This window comes from Akebia trifoliata, chromosome 12, assembly GCF_017979445.1.
Source record: "Akebia trifoliata isolate Shusen 1 chromosome 12, ASM1797944v1, whole genome shotgun sequence".
In the NCBI taxonomy this organism is placed as follows: Eukaryota; Viridiplantae; Streptophyta; class Magnoliopsida; order Ranunculales; family Lardizabalaceae; genus Akebia; species Akebia trifoliata.
In genome coordinates this window covers 2105262-2123425 of record NC_141386.1, presented here as the reverse complement: position 1 = coordinate 2123425, position 18164 = coordinate 2105262, and the positions used below count along the sequence as shown (strand labels likewise).

The window sequence follows — 18164 nt, the reverse complement described above, 5'->3', positions numbered from 1 at the left end:
TTGAATGAATTCGAGTTGACCCATTTGATAATTTGATATATTTCTTACTGGATTTGATGATCTTTGTGTTTTTAGACTGCTTCGAGGATATGGGTTGGTTCGATAACGATTTATAAGTTTGAATTGGTAATGGGTGTTAGTTTATTTGGGGTTTAGTTTTTTATTTTTTTATTTGGTAATAGATCGAATAAGAGTTGACCCATTTGATGATTAGACATATTCCTTTTTGAATTTGGTGATCTTTGAGTTTTAAAACTAATTTGAGGATATGGGTCTGTTTGATATCTATAAGTTTGAATTAGTAATGGGTGATAATTTATTTCGGGTTTAGTCTTTGATGTTTTTATTTGGTAATAGATTGAATAAGAGTTGATCCATTTGATAATTTGATATATTCCTTGTTGGATTTGATGATCTTTGTGTTTTAGACAAACTCGAGGTCATGGGTGATTCGATAAGCATTTATAAGTTTATCAAGTTTGAATTAGTAATGGTGTTACTTGATTTTTTCCAATCTATTGAAAACAATTCATCGATTCAATTGATATGAGCTTGGCTGGAAACTCAGTTGGTTTAAAAGGGCTGATCTGAACTTAACCACAAGAGAGAAAAATCAAGAAGAGCGATCCATTGCTTTAGGGGTTGGAAATAGGATTCCTGATTCAGGGTGTATAGATACTCTAGTAGCTCATTTCCTAGTAATCTTCCTCTGTTTGTTGGGGCCATTGTAAGGGGAGATTGTTTTTTTTTTTTTTTTTAGACCATTGTTGGTTCAGAATAATTTATTAGCTTTATCCAAGTAACAAGAAGAATAGGTGGAGCCCCTGCAATCATTTCTATTTAGCATGATCGATGGGTAGGTCGGTAGTGGTAGTAGTGTTCTCGGAGGTAGTACTTCACTTTCATTGGTACAAGATATCTTCTGTTTCTTTCAACGAAGAGCATTGGTTGCAGGTATGTTATATCCTGGGGAGACAAGTTTGATATCTTGATTGTAATTTCCTAGATTTCCATATCACCCCCATTGGTGATTGCAATCTTCCCAATAATCACTGTTTTATTTGATCGGTGATAAATATCAAATACTAGAGTTTGCGTCATCCTCTTTGGGGTTAAGGGGGTAATAAAGGAAACAGAATAAAGTTATGGGGGTATTGTTGGAAAAGGGGTAGAAGAGGTAAGAGAATAAAGTTGGAGGGGTATTATTGGAAAGGGTGTAGAAGAGAAAAGGCGATTAAGTTGAGAGTTGCAATCCGGATTGATATCATGCTCCTATAGCAACATATAGTGTCTATGTGGCACGTTTTGGTTGGAGATTAACACATCGGGCCATGTGCTTTATAGAAAACAGTTTTGTTGGAAGCCAAACGCGTTTTAAACTCCTATCAAAACGTGCCACGTAGATAGTGTTCCTATTCTATGGGAACAGAACACCATTCTGGATCTTGATTCTAAATTTGAAGGGGTATTCTTGGAAAGAGATGAGAGAAGGAAAAAAGTTGAAATTTTTTCTCAAGATTTGTGAGGAGATTAAATCCTAACCCCTACTTATGTGAGGGATAAACATTGGGAAGAGAACCATTGTGTTTTATCGTATAGATTTGTGCCTTAGAGGTTGGGTATGATATTTCTATGTTAGAGATTAGCCAATTATTTATAAGTTATTTGCACGCCTACTGGTCTAAAGTTCTCCAAAACTAAGTAGTCCTTGATAACTTGCGACTGTCATTTTTTGTTTAAAATAAATATAATCATTGACCCACTTAACTTTATAAAAGGTAGTTGGAAATTCATAAATTCCAATGGTACTCTGGTAGGCTGATTGTGTTCAACGTCTTATTTTCATCAGATTCCCTTGCTATTATTGCAATTTGTCCAATTTTTCACATTTTCATATAATTTGAGCTTTATTCAACAATATATTAATCATGGAACCCTTCATATAGTTTGAATTTTTGGAAAAAACAAACAATTTTGTTGTTGTATTTGTTCCCTTGTATGCTTTTGGAAGTCAATGCCCAAAACCGATATGAAATGTTTGTATTTTTTAACTTACTTATAAAAATGATCTTGTATTTTAGTTCTCTTAAATTGGAGAGAAAAAAAGATGAGTTTTCTTTCTCTCCAAAAGTGGAGAGAAGATGAGAGAAATAAAGGGAAACCCTTTTAAAATATTTTATAATTCTAACTTTGCCCTAGATCACTTTTACGATATTTTAAAATTTCAAAGTTGTCCCAAGTTCTCTCCTGTCAATCCAAACATGGTTGAGAGAAATTGAGTTTCTCTTCTCTCCACTTCTCTCAATCCAAACATAACTTAAGGTCTTGCTTGGTATGCAACAAACATCTTCATTTGCAAATGTTTTGCACTGCAAATTTATTGTTGCTTGGTGACCCCTAGGAATCTCTTGCAAAATCATTTCTTGTGCTTGGTTGATTTTTGTAATGTAAATTTTTTTTTTCAAATGTTTTAGGATAAATTACACTTTTACCCCCCTAAGGTTTGGCATAATTCCATGTTAATCCACTAATGTTTCAACAATCACACTTACCTTCCCATGGCCAACCCTTTTCATTACATCAAAATCAATATCTTATTTATTTACTTATTTTATCAGTGCATCAAAAAGAATATCACAAGGACAATTCTATCATGATCTGAAGTCATTGAGTGTTGAATGGGCCCACTCTCTTTATCCTCTCTAACATTTGGTCCATCCTTTGGTGGAACACTGATTGGTGATCCTTGGATTTGAGCGTTATCATCATGGGCTTGCCCAACCCTTTTACCCATGGGCTAGGGCTGTAATTCAAGTTAATGATGAAATTGTATCAAACAGCTAGATATCATCAATCAAGCTGATTTTTGTTGGGTAAGGTCTACCATGTGGGTGGACCCTATGTGTGGTCAGTGGATGAGAAAATATTTTCCACGTGTCATTTTTTTGATATAGGATGATGGAGCTTTTAAATGTTTAAAATTTCAAAAGCTTACACCAATAATAAGCCCAATTGCCTAAAAGAAAGAAAGAAAGGTAACACATGCAAAGCACCAAGTCATGCAGAGTCCCATTGACTAGGGTTCACATGCCCTTAGAGAATGTTTCTTGCATTGATCGGTGACTAATGATAAACTGACGCGCTAAAACGTAGGCCATCTATACGCGGTTGACATGACAAGTGCATAAAACCATATAACTTTTTCTTCGGGATACACAAGGGAAAAGATCTATAGTTCGGTGCATTTGCCATGTCAATCATGTAGAGACCGTATGTGTTTTGGCACATCAATTTATCACAACTCTTAATTGGTCGGCTCTGAAGCTACATTAAAAAGCCCATAAAGATCTTGAAAAATCCTGTTTAATTAATGCACAGCATAACCTAAAACCTGAAGTGGTGACCACCTTCTAGCTAACCCTTATTCTTAATTATATTTGTTACAATATTGTTAAGTCTTTTTGAAGCTCATGAGTGATGGTTTGCATGATGTTATGGTTCTTCTTAATTGTAATAGTGTTGAAGAATAAGTAAGATATGGGTTTTGATTAAGAAGTGCCACTTAGCTAAGTGGTAAGACTTGTGGAGGATTGTTCCCAAGTCTTAGGCTCAATCCTCTTCTTATGCTAACTACTTACCATTAACAGTATTACCTGTACTAACCAAACATTTACCTATCAAAAAAAGATATGGGTTTTAATTAGAACGCACTTCTCTTTAATCGGTTTCCTTATTTTTCTTTTCTTTTCCTCTTTTTTTTTTTTTTTTTGTGCCATCTTAGGTGATGTTGGTTGTATGATGCATGTTATGATTGTTCTTAATTGTAATGTGCTCGTTAAACACTAAATAAAATACACACACACATGGATGTAAGTGTTGAAGATTAAAATATGGGTTTTGGTCAGGACCCACTTCTCCTTAATGGGTTGCCTAACTTTTCTTTTCTTTCTTTTCTTATTCTTCTTCTTTTCTTTTTTTTTTCCTTTATTTAAAAAATATTTGTTTGAGTCATCTTTGGTGGGATTAGAGATTTTGGAAAGTATAATGATTTTCTAATTCAACTGTGACAGACAAATTCAAAAACTCACTGACTGTGGCATGTGCCAAAATCGTAGATTTCTCCTTCAGGATACACAACTGCACATCCCCATAAACATGTGTAGTTGTGTGTCCCGAGGGAAAAAATCTACGATTCTTGCACATGCCACAGTCAGTGAGTTTTTGAGTTATTTTGTCAGGTTTAGTTAGTAAATCAGTACTCTTTTGAAAATGGAGAAAAGGTTGCATGAGAAAAATGTTGTTAAGTGGTGGTGATGAGCTCACATAATCAACCTTGTGGTCTAGGGTTTCTAAATTAAGCTTTGACTTGTCATCTAAGGAACTTGAGATAAAAATAAATAAATTTTTTTTGAAAGGTCAACAAGGTTAAGGCAGATCCAGACCAGCTACAACCTCAGGAAGAGGAGATCCCTTTGATCCTGAGAAATAAGAGAAACAAGGGTGCTAGAAAGAGAGTCACAATCAATTTCTAAGCAACTCACTGTATCAAGAGAAGATGCAAGAAAGTCTGCCGCCTTGTTGGTTTTCTTGAAGGCATGAATAAATGAAACTTCCTAGAAACTTGGCAAAAGACTCTTGATCGACAAAATAAAATGAAGAACTCTCCATGGGGAGCTCCATCTACCATTTAACACTTTGACAGCTAGCTTGGAGTTGGATTGAGCCAAGATTCTAGTGAAGCCCTTACCCAAAGTTAGCCTAAGCCCATGAAGGACATATTTAGGATCTTCACACTCAGCCATAGAAGCCAACATCTCCCCATCTTGGTCCCTGATAATTCCCCAAACCCTCCTCTAGTGGTCAAAAAAGACCCATCTGTGTTGACAGCGTACACCCCAAAATTAGGTTTCAACCAATAGCAATAGAGACTTGTTTTGTGAGCAAATTCAGCTTGAACCCCCCAAGCTTCCATGAAAGGTTTGTTATATACCCTGGTGGTAGTAAAATGGACACTGCAACGATGCCTAAGGTGAATTAAGATTCACCTAAATTAGATCCAAATGAAACTAAAGAATCATGAAAAATTGTTGGAACTATATATGAAGTAGAAGAAGGAAAAAAAAAATTGAACACATAATTATAACTATTAACAATTTGTAATCTATTAAGCTATCATGGAAGATCAGTCCATTATGTATTGTCATGCTTGGTGAAACTCATCAAGAGGTGTTTATATGGTAAAATAGATAAATTGGCACATCAACATTTTATTTTTGTAGCCCAATTCATAAATTTATGTACAATACACCAAAATGGATATAGACATTAATTAATTGATTAATGTTCTAATTACCTCTTTTTGTCTACCCTTTTCTATGCTCTCTATCCTCTCTTTCGGTCTCTATCTTTGGGTCTCGGGAATTGTAACATAAATGGGAGAAGACATGATTTGGGGGGGGGGGGGGGGGGGGGGTGGTTGTAAGTAAAGAAAAATAAATAAGATCAATTCCACCCCTATTAAATAGGGGTGCAACTTGGTTTGGCTTGAGGTCAAATTAAAACTAAACCGACCTATGTTGGTTCCACTAAATGAGAACCAGAACCGAACCAAAGTCCATTGGAACCAAACCAATCCAAATTGAACAAAAGTTGGTTTGGTTCGGTTTAGTTCTATGGATTGCCAATATTCTACAAATTGTAAGTAATTTTTTTTAAGGAAAAAACAAACATATAATAAACATAAAATTTCATACAATAATTACTAATATATCCATAAAAAGTCATTAGTTTATCCTGACAAAAAATACGAATCTATGCCCTAACTCCTAAAATAATTCATAATTATATATATATTGCATAGGGATTCGGTTCTCAGTTTGAATCGGACCAAGTTGCACCCTAACTATTAGTTCTATAATTGATTTGTTATAATAAAAAGTTGGGAATGCCAATATAATCTTTAGTGTATGATATATATAGATAAGAAAAGGGGTAGAGCCAAGATTTTACCCATGTGGCGGTAACTAAGAGTAGAATTTTTTTTTTTGGGCCAATAGTGATAGATTTTTTATCACCACCATGTGGATTTGGAGTCGTCGCCATTCTTTGTTTTTTAAAGGATGTGAATGAGCACCCAAAATATGATGTTGAGAAAAATAGTTTTGATTAGTGACTTTTGTACGGATAAATAACCGGACTACCTAAGATCTAGGTAAGTGGTTCGATTAGAGATCGAAGAAGGTGTTAGGCACCCCTCCCTTTCCACTGTAGGTGGTAACCTTCAAAGTATGGTCATTTGAGGAAAAAAGGAAATAAAGTTAAGAAGTATAATTTGTACCCCCTAAGCGAAAGGGGACATTAATTTTGGTTATAAGTCACAAGAATCACCCCATTGAGAAAAGGAATCTCAACCATGACTTTACCTTAAAGTAAAAAAAATTGAAGACTTTAGGCTTTCGTGGTTATGGGCCCATTCTTATGAAAGAAAGGCCCAAATACCTTAGCATCAAAATAAGTTTTTTGTGGTGGGTGCACAAAGTGTTAGAGGTTTAAAATGATTTTCTTTTGAAAATGGATACAACTCTTACCCTTTCGACCAAATCGAAGTCTAATCTACTGCAGGTAGGGGAGGGTGAGCATTTCATCTTAGGGGTTTTCTAAAATTGAAATTGAAGAAGTGAGGGAGGGAGAGATAGAAGAAGGAGATGGAAAGAGGTCTCAAGATGGGTTAAGAGTTAGAATTATCTCTCTGAACAAAACTGATAGCTTTGGAGTGAGATTTATAGAGGAAAGTGTGTGTACTGAGCAGAAATTGTGGGTGCAAATAGAATAGTCCTTTAGCTTAAAGCTTATGAGTCTGACTTTGAAGCATGGTTACAAAACTCAATTTGATGTCTCGTCTCGTCCATGGACAAAACCGAGTTGTCTTAGACAAAACGAACCAATTTAACTCGATTTATAATGATTTATTTACATGTATTTAAATTAAAATAATTATATATTTTTAATAAAATAAAATAGATTAGAAAATGTTTAATCATTATATCAATAAATATTTAAATTAAAAAAAATTAAAAATTTAATCAAAATCAATAAAATCCCAAATCACTCGACCGAGATTTTCAAAAAATGTCCTAGACATCTCGTTTATCTTGTGACATGATGGGAATGTTGAGACACAATGTATATCTGTATCGTTGTTGAATGAGACCGAGATTACTCAGACGAATCATTTCAGTCTCATGCGGGATTTAAAACCATGCTTTGAAGTGAGGATGATGCTTCAGAATTTTTGTAGAACCCTCTTTTTGGATTACACGTCGTGTCTCAAAGGAGGCGTCTCAAATATTAATGAAAAAGTAGGGATGTGAAATGAATAGAAAAGGTTGTGTTTTTAGGTTGTTGTTTGAAATAAGGTATCCTTGTGGCTAGAGGGTTGTGCACGGTCCATAGTGCTTTTCCCAACCCATACAACAACCTTATCCATCAGGACTCCCTGGACATCATGCTCCATCCCACCCTGTCACGTGACACCATTTAAGTAGCCACATTTTTGTGGAAGGGCATGCAGAGATTAGTAGACACGACCTTGGGAGCAAACACAGACGCTTTTACCATCTTAGCTAACCCTCAATGGGTGTCACTTGTGATGTTCCAAAGAGGGTTCTACCAAAATTTTAAAGCGGCCTGCCCGCTTCAATGTTTTTTCAAAAGCTTATCCTCGACTTTCTTTTCAAGCCAAAACCCTAAATCCTAGCTCAATGGGCTGATGATCTGATAACCATGGCCTGCCATACCTTAATGGTGAATACAAGGCCCAAGATCTTAGGGCCTGTGTGGATACAGGAGCCAGAAGTACTTAGAACATAAGTACTTTTTTAAGTACTGTCTGGAGTAGGTGGATAACTGTTGTGTGTTTGGATGTAGGTTCTAAAAAGTACTGTTAGAAGTACTTTTGAGGGTTTTGTGTTTAGAAACTATTTTGAATTCTGTTTAAATGATCAAAATGTCCTAATAAGTATCAGTTACTATTTTAACATTATAACTCAACAAATTATTCTTCAAAAGAAATGGAAGTTATTATTTTTATCCATAAAAACTAATATAAACACTCAACAATTATAAATAAATAAAAAATATTGTGAGCAAATATATACAACCACTAAAAATATGAAGAAGCTTTCACCACATCAATGGATAGTAAATTTGTGTGTAATTCACATCAATCTTCCAATAAGAAAATTTCAACTATGGTTGGAATGCTCATGGATAAATCATTGAGTGAGCAATTGGGGGAGCTAGAAATCCAAATTCAAATGCTAAATTAAAAAACTACTGCCACATCAATGGATAATAATAAAATATTATTTAATTGCATTTTTGAGGATATGCTTGTAATTTTCAGAATTTATGAGGGGCATACTTGTCCCAAATGCTACACCAAAAAACTACCACCACATCAATAGATAGTAATATAATATTACTACAATTGCATTTTTGAGGGCATGCTTGTAATTTTTAAAATTTATGAGGGGTATACTTGTCCCAAATGTTACACCAAAAAACTACCACCACATCAATAGATAGTAATATAATATTACTACAATTGCATTTTTGAGGGCATGCTTGTAATTTTTAAAATTTATGAGGGGTATACTTGTCCCAAATGTTACACCAAAAGACTATGATCATATCATTGGATAGTAATATAATATTATTTCAATTGCCTTTTCGAGGGTAGATTTATAATTTTCAAAATTTATGAGGGGCATACTTGTCCTAATCTCTCATTTTGACAATGTTTTGTGACTCCGGACAAGAGTAGTTTAGAGAAGTAGCACCATCGGTATTTCGTGAAAAAGCACTAAAATGACTCCACAGTAAAGTAATTCTTTCCGGGAGTAATTTATCCAAGCACTTTTAAAGTGCTTCTGACTCCCCGCAAAAGTCAGAAGTACTTAGAAAAGTCAATCCACACAGGCCCTTACTTTTTTGGATTGGCTAGGCTAATGGGCTCATTTTACACCCTATCATTTGGTACCAATCTGATCAGAATCCAATCCATTGACTGATTGACAGTCAAATTCGTTGGTAAAAAGGGCATGTGGCACAATCTTTCGGGATAACTGAAGCGTTAATTTTCTTCATTTCTAAATAGACAAGGCCCATTGGTGTTCAATTATGGCCCAAGATGAACATGATCAGATGATCTAAAAACAATAAGGCTGATTTTTATTGGACTGTCTATGGATCATGTTTGAGTCGGATTGGTGCTAAATTAGTACAAATCCAATAAGAACTTCATTTGATCTTAATCTAATTCAATATACGAAGTGAAGAAGCGAGTAGGAAGATATAAATGGATCGAATTGACCCGTTAAATTATCCCACTGGATCCAATTCAAGGAATGTGACATCTTTAGCATTATAGGTGCATCTCAATCCCAGTTCCAATGGACTTGAATCTTGTTCAATTGAGGTAACAAACTACGTAGAACCAAAACCTATTAGATGAGTGTGAATTGTTCCGCAAACCTCAAATTTAGATGAGCTTTTGACGATGATGTTGAGGGTAGGTTCAAAATTGGGACACAAACCCGATAAATTAATTGAAACTGACAGTGTCAGGTTCCAAAATGTTGAGACAGTCATCCTTGTTGGTAGGGTTGCAACTTGGGCGGGCTAACCTAATCTCAACCCGGGCTCAACCCGATTGATGGGCAAGCCTGGGTTGGGTTATATGGAAAATGAGTCGAGCGTGGGCTAGGAAATCTCAACCCAAACCCGATGATATATGTTTACATATAAATGTTTTTATTTATTTAAAAAATATGTATATTAGTTTTCTTTTTCTAAATATATCTATAAAATTAAGGGGGAAAATTATAATATAAAAATTAATGGACTTGGAGGTTGAGTGCAAATTTATTTAGTGATTTTATTTTTTTATATTGTAATTATTTTTTAGGTTATAAAATAAAATTTATGTGTTGATGAAGGTGAAATTAGGCTTGTTCAATGAGCCCAACCCGTGCAGCCTGCCCAAAATTACCTAACTTGGCCCCAACCCAAATTCAACCCGACTTTAGAAGCTCAATCCTGGGTTGAGCTCTAACCCGATGGTCAGGTTGAGTTGAGGTCGGGTTGAGAGTTCTACAACTTGGGTTGAGCCTGGGTTGACCCTCCAACCTACCCAGGTTTTAATCCCACTTAGTGGCCGTGGTTGATTTGTGCTTACCATTCTAGGCTTTTGCATCAAAGTTTCAAGGCTAAGCCCAGAACTAGGTAATCAAGTTTAAGATATTTTTGGTTGGTTTAGTTTCAATATTTGAAGTAATCCGTTTGAATGGGAATCAAGAATATGATTGGCCCAATTGTAGGATTGGAATCAACAATGACTCTAATACCATGATAAATAAACAATTCTTTTATTATTAGATCTCTAATTACACAAAAACATAATTGAGTTTACACATAAAATACTCGAAAAATTGTAATAATTCGTAAATTCCAATATATCTAGTTTATCTTAATTTAGTCTAATCTTTATCCAAATCTTCACAAGAAAATAATTCAATGTTATAATAGACATATTATTAGAATATTCCGAAAACATGGATTTCGAGTGAATTTGTCACTTTTATAAATGTGGAGGCGTGTTTTGTGATCACCTAGAGATTCTCGTTCTTTTGATTGAATGTTATGCTACTCCTCGAGATCTTCCCTATTCCCTGTTCCACAAAGTCTTCGATGCCTAAGTTCCAGAGAAAATTTGACAAGATTTTAGTGCAGAGAAATTGCGTACCTTTGATGTGGGGGTTGGTCTTTATTTATAGAGAGTGAGTTGCTACTTTGCACATTTTCTTTCCTTATCCCTTTCTATTTTGGGATCATTTCTAATTCAGTCATCTAAATCCCGAAATTCTAGGGATTAGAATCCTTTCCATCCATGAAACTCTGTTTCCCCAACCTTCGTTTGAGCCCCCTCCCTCGATGAACCACCCGAGCAATTGCACACACACACACACACATGTTAGAGGAATGTACCCTGTGAACCATCTCATTCCTTAGTGACACATGTCGTTATCTCATGGGTTGAAGAATTTATACCTTTAAAATAATCAATGAATTCGCAGGTATATCTTCGGATTCGTAGATATTAGAAGTGATGAACTCACGAGTGACTCATAGGTTAAAAAAAGAGTCATGATTTTCTAACTCTCCTCTAACAGATTCCCCGAACTCTACTGATGTGACCCATAAATGTTTCCTTGGGATACACAACTGCAATCCCCATAATACATATACAATTGTGTATCCCAAGGAAAAAAAATCTAAGGTTCTTGCACATGTAGCGTGGATGAGTTTTTGAGTAAGTCGGTCGAAGTGAGTTAGAAATCAGCACTCTTTATTTATTTTAAATTAGAGGGTAATAAATAAAAATTAGGGTGCCAATAGAAGTTTTTTAAAATTAATATTATCACTCTATAAGGATTTTACTAATTTACCCCTTTAAAAGCGTTATTTGCTTTACCTATGTGTGGTTGTATAATAAGCTATGTCGGTGCAATACACACCACATATGCCAGCATAGGATCCATTCCTGACTCTAATATTAATAATTGTACAAACTTTATCAGAGTACTCTCAATCTTCTCGCCCTCTCTCCTGCACACAACAGCGATGTAAGGGTTTTTTTTTTTGGTAATAAAAAAACCTACCTACCAACCTCAGTGGTGTTGGGTAAAAATAATAGAGAGATGTCGGTAAAATAGACACCACATGTCAGGATGTGAGATACACACCACATGCCACTGAGAGTACTTTCACACGTCCCTTTCAAAATAAATAAAAAATTAAAGAAAAACTGCATTAGTGGCACCCCAACTCTTACTTATTACAATCCGATTTTTAAAATTATTTATCATCCCATAATTAAAGATTAAAACTCACCATTCAAATGTTAGAGAGGTTTGCATCAAATTATATCTCAATATTACAAAACATTACAACAATCATTCATAATTTTAATAGTTGTTTATAATTATGATTAGGCTTAAATAAAATCTTAAATCCTAAAAATAAAAAAATCTACTAAAAATAAATAGAAGAAGGGTGATTCTGCATTTTGTGCTGAGTCAGATACACAATTCATTTTAATTTCTAAAACATGCAGTTGTCATTTTTATAATCTATGAGATTGTGACTTTGTCAATTTTAATATTTATGAATTTGTGGATATACAAGTGAATTCATTGATTATAAAAATGACAAATTCACTTGAAATACATATTTTTGAAATTAAAATCAACAGAGTATTGAAATTGAAATTTGAACAAAAGTTGTGAACGTTTTGAGAAAAATTCTTTATTTTTAATTAAGATTTGATAAGTAAAAGTTGGAGTGCTAATAATAACTCTTATGAAAAGAGATGATGGCCTCTTTACTAGAAATAATTCAAATAAGTAGGGAAAATGTTGGAAGGACACAAACGGAAACACAAGCGCGACAAAAAATTAGTAGTGGTGTGCATATAATCGTAGATGGTTTTTACTCGTATCTTACGAAAAAACATCTACGATAATGTGCACGACACCATATACAATTGTATATTCCAAGGAAGAAAAAAAATCTAAGATTCTTGCACATGCAGCGTGGATGAGTTAGTCTGTCAAAGTGAGTTAAAAAATCAGCACTCTTTCTTTATTTTAAATTGGAGAGTAAAAAATAAAAGTTAGGGTGCGAATAGAAGTTCTTTCAAACTAATATCGTCAATTTATAAGGATTTTACTAAATTACCTTTTTAAAAACCTTATTTGCTTTACCTCCGTGCAGTAGTAAAATAAGCACATACGCGAGAGAGATGTCGGTGCAATACACACCACATAAGCCACCGTAGGATTCATTTCTGACCCTAATATTAATAATTGTACAAAATAATTGGGCAATACACACCACATGTCGTTGTTAAATAATTGATTGCTTTAGTTTCCCACCTAACCAATAATAGATTCTAATATTTCATTCCTCATCTGTTGACTTTCACTCTTCATCCTCATTACTTGTTTCATCTTCCTCAATTTGCCTCAACTTTCTCTCTCATTTCCAAGTATGGCGCATGCTCTCATTTCCACTGTTTTGAAGGAATTGGGTTCTTTTATCTCTAAAGAAGCGGGATCCGTCATCTTTAAAGTGGCGGAGAAAGAGGTGAGACTGGTGTTGGGTACCCCTCAAGAAGTTGAAAAGCTTACTTCTACACTCGAATATATTCAAGCTGTACTCACAGATGCAGAGGAGGAACAAGTCAATAAGGAAACGGTGAAGCTTTGGTTAGAAAAACTCAAAGATGTGCTCTACGACATGGAAGATGTGTTGGACGAATGGAGCACTGAAATTCTCAGATCGGAAATCGAGGGAGTTGGCTTATTAGGGAAGGTATGCTCTTATTTGTTCTCTCTTTGCAATTGCAATTGGAATTGCTTCAGTCAAGTTTGTTTACGTCGTAGCATCGGCCATAAGATAAAAGATATAAAGGGCAGACTAGATGTGATTGCAAAGGAGAAAGACCAGTTCCAGCTTATTGGTAGTGGGATGAGGACTACTACTGCGGAACCACTAACATTTCGAATGACTAGCTCTCTGATTGATGCATTACAAGTTCGTGGTCGTGCCGACGACAAAGATATTATACTGAGCAAGTTGTTGAGCGAGAGTAGTAGTCAACAAGAAACACCTAATGTTCTCCCTGTTGTCATCTCTATATGTGGACTTGGGGGAATTGGGAAGACTACTCTTGCCCAAATGGTCTACAATGATGATAAGGTGAAAAACCATTTCGAGAAGACAATGTGGGTGTGTGTATCTGATCCTTTCGATTTAACAAGGATTGCCAAAGCGATTATTAAAGGTGCTGGTGCTAAGGTCTCTAAAAACATTGAATTGCAGGATTTACATCAAGAATTACGTAAATCTGTCACGGGAAAGCGGTTTCTACTCGTGCTGGATGACGTGTGGACCGAGAATCACGCCGACTGGGATCGGTTGAAGCTTGCTCTCAAGGATGGTGCACCAGGAAGCAGAGTTATCGTTACTACGCGCAGTGAAATAGTTGCATCAATAATGGATTCGGCCTACACTCATGATCTGGGTAAATTGTCCGAGGAGAAATGTTTGGAATTGTTTGAAAGTATTGCTTTTCGAGGATGGAGCAAAGAAGATTGTGATAAAGTGAAAGATATGTGCGTGGACGTCGTAAATAAGTGCAAGGGTGTGCCTCTTTTCGTCAAGGCTTTGGGAGGTCTCATGTTCTTCAAAAAAATCAGACGAGAGTGGGAACAAGTCTTGGAAAGTGATGCATGGAAATTAAAAGAGGTTAAAAAAGGTGTTTTGCCTGCTCTACTGTTGAGTTATTATGCATTGCCCTCAGATGTGAAACGTTGCTTCATGTATTGCACTGTTTTTCCAAAAGATCATACGATAATAAAGGATGACTTAATCAAGTTGTGGATGGCACAGGGTCTTCTTAACTTCGCGAGAAGTACAGAATTGGAAGTAGTGGGCGCTGAATATTTCAATGAACTACTGATGCGCTCATTTTTCCAAAACATAGAACGAGATGACGATGGAAACGTAATTGACTGCGAGATGCATGATCTTATTCACGATTTTGCCCAATTTCTTACGAAGACTGAATGCTTTATCATGGATAATAATAACACAGAATTCAACAACAATAACAAGAAGGTCCGCCATTTAAACGTTACACAGGTCACAAATTTAAGTTCCATCCATCCTTCCATTTACGAGGCAGAGAATCTACGCACTCTCATCATCGATAAAAATGTATGGGCATCACAATCTATTCCAGCTCTTTCTGATTTGTTTTGTCGATTCACATGTCTTAGAGAACTATCTTTGTGCGACTGGGATCCAGAAGAACTGCCAAATGAGGTTGAGAAGTTGATACATCTAAGATACTTTGACTTGTCTGGAACAAGTTTAAAGGAATTGCCTGAAACAATGTGCAGATTGTATAATTTGCAGACGTTGAAACTTAACGGTTGTAACAGGCTATGTAAACTACCTCAAGGGATTGGGAAAATGATTAACCTGAGGCATCTTGAAATTCAAGAAACTGATGAACTAAGCTACTTGCCTAAAGGAATTGGTAGATTAAGCTCCCTTCAAACATTGTGTAAGTTCATTGTTGGCGATGTGACGGGAGGGGGATGCAAAATTGGAGAATTAAAAGATCTCGACCACCTCAAAGGGGATCTAGAAATATTTGGGTTGGAAAGAGTGGCGGATGTAAATGAGGCTAATGAAGCACACTTGAAGAATAAACGATATCTCCATGGTTTGAAACTGATATTTGAGTGCGATGGGTTGGGAAACATGGGAGAAGGTGAGATAAAGAGGATTGAGGGTGTGTTGGAAGGCCTACAACCACATCCAAAATTGGAGGAATTGCGAATAAATGGTTACCTTGGTTCTAAGTTTCCTAGGTGGATGGTGGATTCGATATTGTCCAATCTTCATATTATTAAATTAAATGATTGCAATAAATGTGTGCAATTTCCTGCTTTTGGGAAGTTTCAATTGCTTCAGAAACTCAGCATAATAAACATGGATGAGGTTAAATTCATGGGTCAGGTGTTTGGCCGAATTGCAGGTAGTGATGGTCTTCCGATTCTTCCGCCAAAATTGAAAGAACTTTATATTGGTGGTATGGATAACTTGGAGGAGTGGGATTTGAGGGTAGAAGATGGAGTAATTATGCCGTGTCTCAGATACTTATCCCTTTCTGACTTTCCAAAGTTTCAGGTTTTGCCAGCTCTTGGAAATTTACCAGTCCTTGAAAGCCTCTGGATAGGAGGAATGAATTCGGTGAAACGTGTAGGTGTTGAGTTTTTAGGAATTAATGTGGATGTTGATGATGATGGTACAAAAAGAGGTGGTGGAGAATCAAGAGTTGTGGTAGCATTCCCACAGTTGAAGGAATTTACTTTGAATGGTATGAATGAGTTAGAGGAGTGGGATTTGAGGGTAGAAGATGGAGTGATTATGCCATGTCTTAGAAAATTAACCCTTGAGAACTTTCCAAAGCTTCAGGTTTTGCCAGTTCTTGGAAATTTACCAGTCCTTGAAAGCCTCGAAATAAGAGATATGAATTCGGTGAAACGTGTAGGTGTTGAGTTTTTAGGAATTAATGTGGATGTTGATGATGATGGTACAAAAAGAGGTGGTGGAGAATCAAGAGTTGTGGTAGCATTCCCACAGTTGAAGGAATTTACTTTTACTGGTATGAATGAGTTGGAGGAGTGGGATTTGAGGGTAGAAGATGGAGTGATTATGCCATGTCTCAGAAAATTAACCCTTCGTAGATTTCCAAAGTTACAGCTTTTGCCAGCCCTTGGAAATTTACCAGTCCTTGAAAGACTCTGGATAGAAGAAATGAAATCGGTGAAACGTGTAGGTGTTGAGTTTTTAGGAATTAATGTGGATGTTGATGATGATGGTACAAAAAGAGGTGGTGGAGAATCAAGAGTTGTGGTAGCATTCCCACAGTTGAAGGAACTTATATTGAGGGGTATGGATGAGTTGGAGGAGTGGGATTTGAGGGTAGAAGATGGAGTGATTATGCCATGTCTCAGAAAATTATCCCTTCAGTACTTTCCAAAGTTACAGGTTTTGCCAGCTCTTGGAAATTTACCAGTCCTTGAAAGCCTCTGTATAGGGGGAATGAAATTGGTGAAACGTGTAGGTGTTGAGTTTTTAGGAATTAATGTGGATGTTGATGATGATGGTACAAAAAGAAGTGGTGGAGAATCAAGAGTTGTGGTAGCATTCCCACAGTTGAAGGATTTTACATTGAGTTGGATGTTTGAGTTGGAGGAGTGGGAGATGTTGACAAGGGAAGAAGAAGAACATGCTGCTGGAAGTGGAGGAGGAAGAGATATAATCATCATCATCATGCCACTTCTCCATAAATTACGCCTTTCTTATTGCCCCAAGTTAAAGGAGCTGCCTCACTACATATTCCCTGCTTCACTAAGGAATTTGAAAATTCATCATTGCCCAAAATTGAGTTGGACACCATGCCTTCCTCCACTCCTTGAAGAGTTGAGTTTAGGAGGGGATGTAGGTGTTCTTTCAAGGTCATTGCCCACCAACCAAGTTAACAACAGCAACAACAATCTCAAGTCTCTGTCTATCATTTTCACCACATTCGTCACTCCCTGAAGGTTTGGCTCATCTTACATCGCTCCAAAGGTTGATAATCGAGGATTCTGATTCCTTGATGTGCATGTCTGAGGAGCTGAAACAGCTCACCTCGCTTCAATACTTGGAAATTAATTCATGCTCTGTTTTGGGAGCACGTTGCCAAAAGGAGGTAGGAGAGGACTGGAGCATCATATCACACATCCCCAACATCGAGATCGACAGAATCGACGTAAGAGGAGAGTAATGAGGGACTTTAATATTAGAGACACGTATGCATCATGACTCCACCGAGATCTGAGAGAGGTAAAGTTCGTTTTTAATTAAGTAAGATTTTACATTTGAATTTTGAATTTTGAATTAAGAAAAGAAACAACTCCACTCCTAATTGGCTCTCATCATCACATCACAGGACATCACATACCAACGGTTCAGATGATGGGAGAATACAAATAGATTCCCAATACAACACACAAATATTTCGAATTTATTTGTTTTTCCAGATGAGAATATCCAACATCGAGATTTGGCGATGAAGAGGACAATAGTGATGGACTTTAATATTAGAGACACGCATGCGTCATGACTCCACCGAAATCTGAGAGAGGTAAAGTTCGTTTTTAATCAAAAAGAATATAAGATTTTACATTTAAACAACTCCACTCCTAATTGATTGATTTGAGGCTTGCTCTCATCATCACATCATATCACATGCCATCTCCTCAGATGATGGGAGAATAGTATTCTCAAATAGCTAGATTCCCAAATACAACACGTACATAAATATAAGGAATTTATTTGTTTTTCACTTCATCTTTCTCGAGAAAATAAATACTTCAACTTCTGTTGGGAAAAAAAAAGTGGATTTACTATTGCCACACCAATTCAAAGTCTTTAATAAACATTATGGTGTGTGGTAACTCCAAAAAAAGTTGGAGCACCCC

The 18164-nt window shown here is 36.1% G+C and overlaps 1 protein-coding gene across 4 annotated transcripts in view; it reads left to right on the top strand.

The window, feature by feature from the left end:
• The window catches only part of LOC147388552 (putative disease resistance protein RGA3), a 59766-nt gene that overhangs the window by 39686 nt on the left and 1916 nt on the right, over positions 1 to 18164 (top strand). The window contains exons 1-2 of one of the 4 annotated variants that reach the window (XM_086417960.1): positions 12989 to 17526; positions 17633 to 17827. In XM_086417960.1, coding sequence (XP_086274086.1) covers positions 13111 to 17241 — 4131 coding nt within the window. In that variant the 5' untranslated portion in view covers positions 12989 to 13110 and the 3' untranslated portion in view covers positions 17242 to 17526; positions 17633 to 17827. Of the gene's footprint in view, positions 1 to 12988; positions 17828 to 18164 lie in introns of those variants that run through there. The other 3 variants (XR_015170492.1, XM_086417961.1, XM_086417959.1) reach the window with 3 other exon arrangements.